The sequence below is a fragment of the Caloenas nicobarica genome, chromosome 4, assembly GCF_036013445.1.
Source record: "Caloenas nicobarica isolate bCalNic1 chromosome 4, bCalNic1.hap1, whole genome shotgun sequence".
NCBI lineage: Eukaryota > Metazoa > Chordata > Aves > Columbiformes > Columbidae > Caloenas > Caloenas nicobarica.
In genome coordinates, this window is record NC_088248.1 from 79,340,523 (window position 1) to 79,347,623 (window position 7,101).

The 7,101-nt window shown below is 72.0% G+C and overlaps 1 protein-coding gene across 2 annotated transcripts; it reads right to left on the reverse strand.

Annotated features, from left to right (window-relative positions):
- Positions 1–1,688: 1,688 nt before the first annotated feature.
- PCGF1 (polycomb group ring finger 1) lies at positions 1,689–6,248 on the reverse strand. 2 transcript variants are annotated; one of them, XM_065634290.1, is made up of 9 exons: positions 6,106–6,248; positions 5,145–5,250; positions 4,766–4,918; positions 3,575–3,646; positions 3,304–3,412; positions 2,788–2,821; positions 2,502–2,585; positions 2,342–2,422; positions 1,689–1,845 (listed from the first exon to the last, which is right to left on the reverse strand). In XM_065634290.1, exons 1-9 carry the CDS (start codon positions 6,199–6,201, stop codon positions 1,798–1,800), a joined length of 783 nt encoding a protein of 260 aa, XP_065490362.1. In that variant the 5' UTR covers positions 6,202–6,248; the 3' UTR covers positions 1,689–1,797. The 2 variants fall into 2 exon arrangements, with proteins under 2 accessions (XP_065490362.1, XP_065490361.1); XM_065634289.1 differs by having other exon boundaries at positions 2,502–2,588.
- Positions 6,249–7,101: the final 853 nt, after the last annotated feature.

Below are 7,101 nucleotides of genomic sequence, written 5' to 3' on the forward strand. Positions count from 1 at the left end.
GTGCTGCCCTCCCGGCGCCCCCGCCGGCGGCCCCGGTTGGGACCCCCGTCCCGCACCCACCCCGCGCTCCTCTGCCCTGGCTGTCCCGAGAGGCTCCGGTGGGTGCCGGGGGGGTGGGACGGAGCGGTGCCGACGGGCCCAGCGCATCCCGGGCTGCCGGGCGCGACCCGGCTCAGGGAGTCCCTGGGCACGGCGCGGCGGGCACAGCCGCGCCCGGACACGGATCCCGTCCCAGCGCGGGCAGCGCGGCCCCCGGGCCTCTGCCCGCGTTTCACCACGTACTTAGCAGGGGCTTTCGGCACGGGGGGGGCCGCGGCCGCCCCGAGTGAGGGATGGCCGACAGCTGGGCCGGGGAGAGGGGCCGGTAACCGGATCCCCCGGCGGCGGCGGCGGCTGCGCGGGGTCCCGGCCGCGGGGTCAGCCGCGGTGCGGGGCCGGAGGTGAGGGACGGGCCACGGCTGCGCCCCGCAGCGGCCGGGGACCCCCGGAGTGCGGGGTGGGCACGGAGCGCCGGGAGGGGACAGCTCCCTGACGGCTCCGTGCCACGGCCACCGAGGCTGGAGGGTCCCCGCCGTGCCCTCCCCAGGACGGGCCGCCCGGCCCCGGGGCGCGGGGGCAGCAGAGGGGCCGCGGCCGCCACCCCAGCGAGCCCCGGCACCGCCAGCGCCGTGCGGGACGGGGCGGGGCCGGGGCTCCCCAGCAGGACCAGGGGCCACGGGAACGTCCCATCCGGCTCCGGCCACCGCTCCAAGGACACCCGCGCCCTGTCCCCGAGCCCTGTGCCGCGGCCGGGGCCCCTCCGGAGCCGGCACCTGCTTGTTCTTCCGCCCGGAGCGGCGGCCGCAGCCACCGGATCGTGTTCGCAGCGCCCGGGCGGGGGGAGCGCGGCCCCAGCTCCGCACCGGGGAGGGACCCCCGCGCCCGGGGACCCCCGGGCCGCCCCGCGCCGGCAGCTGGGCCCGACCCCGCCGCGCTCCGGCAGCGGCCCAGATGGCTGCGATATTGTCCCCACAATAGCGAGCTAATTAGGCGAGCGCTGGGGAGCTGGGGGGGGCGCCCCGTCCCCCCCCCGATCAGGCAATCAAAGGGCCCATGACTTTATTACGGCTCATTATGCGCGGGCGGCGGGGGGCGCGCAGCCTGCGCCGAGGCGACAGGCGTGTTATTTCCCCATCACTCCTCATCGGGATTCTGGCACCGGCGGCGGCGCGGGGGGGCCGGGACATGCGCCAGGCAGGCGTGACGGTGATTAATCTGCCGAGCGCCCGCACAACTGCGCTCGGGCGAGGGGCTGCGCGCCCCCGCGGAACGGGGGAGGGGGCTGCACCCCCCCCCCGAACCCCACAGCCTCATCCCCACCTCCAGCACCCCCCCACTGCACCCGAGTCCCCTCCCTGCACCCACTGCCCACCGTGCATCCCCAGCCCCACAATGCTGCATCTGCTCCCCAGGGCCCCCAGCACCATCCCCCCTACATTCTCCATAGCGCACCCCAGGGCTCAGCCCCTCCTCTCCCAGCGCTGCACCCCCCACAGCCGCAGCCCTTCATGGGGGCACTGCTACCCCCAAGCCCACTCCTGGAGGTGTGGGGGGCTCAGCAGGGCCCCCACAAAGACCCCAGTAGCAACCCCCAGCCCCACCAAAGCTCGCCCAGGATGGAAGGAGGACTCGGGGGGGATTTTCCACAGTTTTATTCAAAAAATATACTTGAGCAGGAGGGATATTAAGTTAGGGGGAGCAGAGCGGGGGGCAGGGGAGCAGGGCTGCACTCTGGGGGGTAGCGCCCAGCCCCAGCCCCTACCTCCTCTTGTCCTTGATGCTGTAGTGCAGCAGGAGGGGTGCAGGCTGCAAGGGAAGGCGGGGTGGGGGTGTCGGGGCTGCCGGCACCCCCGCCCCAGGGCAGGCACCCCCATCCTGGGGCAGACAATCCGTACAGCCCACCCCAGAGCAGACACTCCCACCCCTGGACCCCACGGGCGGGCAGCAGCGACCCCTCCCCGCAAGGAGAGCCCCAGGGCTGCCCCGTGAACTTGTCCAACCCCTTCTGGGACCCGTCCCCCTCCTGACCCGTGAGGAGCCGCGGGCTGGGCGGCTGCAGCGCGGCCGTGGGCAACCCGGGTCGCCGCTCCAGCAAGCAGCATTAATCATCTTTGACTCTCTGATTCCTGACTCGGCCTCACAGCCTCAGCCCAGCCCTGCCCCGAGCTGCCTCCCGGGGATAATCCCCCCACCGGACCCATGGAGCTCCCCAGTCTGGGATGGGGCCACCCGCACCCCGAGCCGTGCTGTGGGGGCCGTAGTGGGGTGGGCAGTGGGTCCCATCCCACCGGGGGATGCCCACCTTGCCGAACCAGCGCGAAAGCCAGAGCTGCTTCATCGTCATGTGGTCAGGAAGGGCCTCGTTGTTGAACAGGATCTGCACCTATGCACAGCGAGGCTGCGTCACAGGGGGTTCATGACCCCCACCGGCACTGTGACCCCCATCCAGCGCCCAGACTCACGTGCTGCAGCGGCAGCCCCAGGCGGTGGCACAGGACCCTCCGCAGGTGCCGGATCTGCGCCCGCACGGAGCATCTCACATACTTCTGCTGCAAGGGCAGAGTGGGTCAGGGGTGCGGGTGCCCCCAGCCCCATGGGACCAGCGCCGGCACGTGGCGAGGCCCCAGCTCCCCTCGGCCCCCTGCCTGGGACCCCACGCACCAAGCCGACCCCAGGGTGAGGGCTGTGGGGCCAGGTCTGGCCAGAGCCTGGGGGCTCAGGGCCCAGTGCAGCGGCAGGGTGGCTCACCTGCAGCACGGCCTTGCTCTTGTCCTTGCTGGAGCTGCGGAGAGAAGAGAAGGGGCAGCAGGGAGCGGGGCTGTGGGCCGTACCCCGCTCTGGGCACAGCCCCCTGCAGAGGCACAGGCTGCCCTGGGCTGGGTGCCCCCTGCCCGTCCCAGCGCTCCCCCTCGCTGCCTGTCACACACACAGGGAGCCGGGGACGGCTGAGCGGCATGGGGACAGCACGGTGGCAGCTGAGCTGCAGCCATCGATTCCGTCACAGCCCCCAGAGCTGCCGCTTATTGACTTTGTTGTCGGAGTGGCAGGCAGCTGCGCAGCGCCTGCCCGGCAGTGATTAACGCTGCGGCCCAGGGGGCAGGGCTGGGGCAGCTCCAGAGGGGCAGCAGGACCCCCCCAGCTCAACCATGTCCCCTTCTGCAGGGGCCAGGGGACCCTGCAATCCTGGTGCCACCCCCAGCCCCCCTCCCCGCCACGCTGAGGGCAGCGGCTCTGCCGGCGTCCCGCAGCCCTGCCCGCGCTCACCTCTGCTTCTCCAGGCACAGCGAGACGTGCTCGTCATAGCGGAAGTAGTGGGCGCGGGAGTGATCGAAGGTGCTGTAGGGCAGCCCCATGGGGTCACCCCCAACCGTGTCTGGGGAGACAAGGGGAGGGGACAGGAATCAGCCCACGGCTGCCTCGCCGGCACCACAGCACTGCCCGACTACCACAGCGAGACGCCCCCACCTCCCACCCCGCTCCCGCCCGGCCGTCAACCCCTAAACCCCCAGGCCCCTCACGGTCCCTGCACACCCACCCTCACTGCTGGGCTGCGTCACCCGGTCGAGGCCGCGGGACTGGTAGAACTCTCGAATCCTCTTCTCTTCGCCTGTGAGCGAGAGGCCGGTGCTGCTCAGGGACACCCCCTCGCCTGCATGCCCCCCAGCCCGCCATGGGCCCCACCCCACAGCACCCAGAGGTGGGTCCCCGGCTGCCTCAGCACAGCGGTGCCAGAAACTGGATCCTCCTTCCCCGGTCTCCTCCTCTGTGCCCTTGGGGAGCTCCAGCGATCCCCTGCCGCAGGGGGAGCCTTAGTCCCTATCCCAGCCCACACGGACATGTCCCTGATGCTGTCGCCCTCACGCCTTCCCCACTTCCCCTCTCTCTGCTGCAGGGTGGCGGACCAGGGCCCACGCTGCATGTCGCTGTGCCTCGCATCCAGCCCAGGCCCCCAGCCCCCGTGTGGCAGTGTGACATTTCCAGAGAGGCGTCCCCAGCGCCGTCCCTGTCCTGAGTGACAGTGGCTAATCCCGAGCCTGCAGCACGGGGGCTGCCCTCCCCACGTGCTGCTTCGCGTTCACTGCTGCCGGTTCATTGCTCTGTCACTCAGCGCCTGGCCCCAGGGACGCCGCTCACGCAGCTCCGTCCCCACCGCCTGGCCCCGCTGTGCCCAGCACGGCCGGAGTCCGAGCGCTGAGCACCGGGAGCTGAGCCCTGGCACAGCACCCACCTCCCTGCTCCATTCCCCCCCATCCGGCAGCCGCTCGCCCACCGGCACAGCCAAGTGAAAGGTGCAGGGCCGCGGCACAGCTGGAGCCTCCAGCGGGTCCCCACATCTGAACCTCCCAAACCGTGCGGTACCAGCACAGAGCCCCCTGCTCCGCTCCCCATCCCCGAGCAGCCCCACGTGCTTCCTGGGCACGGTCCCCACGGTACCCGGCCCCCGCCGCCGTGCCTGGAGACCATTTGTCCTGCCTTTCCCTCTACAACCAGTCTGGCACAATAAGCTGCCACCCCCGCCCTCTCTTCCCCACCAGGTTTAGTAGCCATCACAGACATGGTCAGCAGCATTTTGAAGACCCACGGACAGTCTCCCACACCCCACAGTGAGGTACCTCCCCAAAACATCCAATTCCTCCCCTTGCCCCTGCCCTGGGCCCTTCCTGACTCCTCCGCAGGACCCCGGTGACATGGGACACCCAATCCTGGCCCCGCCTGGGACACTCACTCTCCTGCAGGCCGGGCACCAGCTTGTAGACAATGTCCTGCATGACGCGGTCCAGCTTGAGGTTGAGCAGCGGCTGCGTCTCGTGGATCTTGGTGTTGCACATGGGGCAGTACTTGCTGGTCTGCAGGTACTTGACGATGCAGCTCTTGCAGACTGCAGCCAGAGGGGGGGTGTCAGGGGCCGGGGTGGGGGCACAGCCCCACAGCCCTGGACACCAGCGCTGACCAGGGGACACATTCCCCTTGGGCCCCCGGACAGGAGCCCCGGTCCTGGGGCAGCGCCGACCCGCCGGTAGGGATGGGCAGCTCCACTGGGACACCCCGGGGACCCCGCAGCGATGGAGCCACCAGGCAGCTGCCCCTGGCAGGTGGGGACTCACAGGTGTGCAGGCACTCAGTGATGGTGGTGGCGTCGATGAAGTACCCTGCGCACAGGCAGCACACGATGTGCTCGTTCAGCTCCTTCATCTTCACCTTCACCTCCTCCTGCAGAGATGTGCCACCGTCACCCAGTCCCTGCCTGCTGGGCTGGCACCTGCGGGCACCCTGCATTGCCCTGCTGCTTGGGCTCTCATCCTCCACACAGCCCCCGCCTGCCCCACACAGCCCACAGTCAGCAGGAACCTCCGGAACACTGGGGAAGGTGCCCCACGGACAGCACGGCAAAGGGACATGGGGCTGGGGGCAGCTCCCACCCAGCATGGGCAGAGGGACCCCTCACAGACCTGGCTTGTGGGACAGTGGCTCTGAGAGCCACCTCGTACCCAGCCTCACCCCATACCCAGCCTCACCCCCTGCCCGGCCTCACCCCACGGCCCGGCCTCGGGGCTCTGAGTGGAGCTGCCACTGTGATGGGGCAGGGAGACGGGGCTGGTGGCTGACCCCTCTCCTGCTTCGGTGCCCAGCGCCTGCTGGAGTGGGGCTGCCTGGCACTGACAGCGCAGCGCAGCGCAGCGCAGCGCAGCGCAGCGCAGCGCAGCGCAGCGCAGCCCAGCCCAGCCCAGCCCAGCCCAGCCCAGCCCAGCCCAGCCCAGCCCAGCCCAGCCCAGCCCAGCCCAGCCCAGCCCGCCGAGCCCCTTCGCCGGCCAGGGCAGGGCTTAAATCCCCTGTGCCACGCCCTGCCCCTGGCCCCGCCCCCGGCCCTCACCTGCGCCCCGCCCCTCGCACCTGGCCCCGCCCCCGGCCCCGCCCCGCGGCCCCGCCCTCCCGGGGCGTGGGCGGCGCGGCGCATGCGCGGGGCGGGCGAACAGCGCCTGCGCGGCCCCGGCCCCCCCAGCAGCCGCGCGGCGGCCTCTTCCGCCCACGCATGCGCCGGCCCGGCCGCCGCCCGCCGCCGCTCGCCTCGTTCCGGAGCGGGTCCATCTTGTAGACGGCCTGGAGCTGGTTCCGCAGCCGCATGGCGATCGCCATCGGGCCCCCCTGAGGAGGCGACGCCATCTTAGAACCTCCTCCGCCTCCCCGCTCACTTCCGGGTTGGGGCGGGGCCGCCGCGCACGCGGTGACTACAGCTCCCGCCGCGCCGCGCGCGCCGCCGGGCATGCCGGGAACGCCGCGCCGCCGCGGGGCGCAGCTGCCCCCTGCTGGGCTGGTCCCGCTGCCGCTCCCGGCGCCGACCTTGGCCCCTGCGCTGACCCCGACCCGCAGGGAGGCCCGGGGCGCTCGGTGGGAGGGACCCCCCGCCCCGCCAGCGTCGTTGGGCACCGCGCCGGGCGGGGCCCGGGCAGGCCCCGCAGAGCCGCTTTGGGGCGGGTGTCCCCGCCGCCGGCCAATGGCAGGGGGCGCTCTCTTGACAGACCGCAGGCGCCGCCAATCGGAGAGGCCGCTGTGTGCGGGGTGCCGCCGCCCGCCGCGCGGGGGCAGCAGAGCTCCGCGGGGGCTCCGCTGTCCAGAGGGTCCCGTCCTGCCGCGGCCCGGCGGGGCCGGGCGGGGTCCGTGCCCCAGCCCTGCCGTGCCCCCCGGAGCCGCCCCGTGCGGGCTGCGCCCTGGGCCCTGCGAGGGGTCGAGCCCACCGTGTGAACCCCGTGAAGGTCAAGGCCAAGTGCGAGGTGTTGCGCGTGGGTCGGGACGGCCCCGAGCACAAGCACGGGCTGGGCAGACGTGGGCTGAGAGCAGCTCTGAGAAGGACTTGGGTGGGTTCTGGGCTGTGAGTGCACGTTGTGGGTCCTGCTGAGCTTCTCATCAGCTGACACCCCAAGTCCTGAGCTGTGTCACCTGCAGCATGGGCAGCAGGTTTGAGGGGATCCTGCCCCTCTGCCCCGCTCTGTGAGCCCCCTGCAGCGCTGGTCCAGCTCTGTCCTCAGCACAGGACACGCATGGAGCTGCTGGAGAGGGGCCAGA

Bases quoted from the DNA above. Each gene is read 5' to 3' on its own strand.
- PCGF1 (XM_065634289.1), bottom strand. From the start codon at position 6,201: ATGGCGTCGCCTCCTCAGGGGGGCCCGATGGCGATCGCCATGCGGCTG. The intron at 5,251-6,105 runs GCGAGCGGCGGC...ACATCTCTGCAG, and splicing joins TGGACCCGCTCCGGAACGAG to GAGGAGGTGAAGGTGAAGAT. The intron at 2,822-3,303 runs GTGAGCGCGGGC...TTCTCTCCGCAG, and splicing joins CTGTGCCTGGAGAAGCAGAG to CTCCAGCAAGGACAAGAGCA.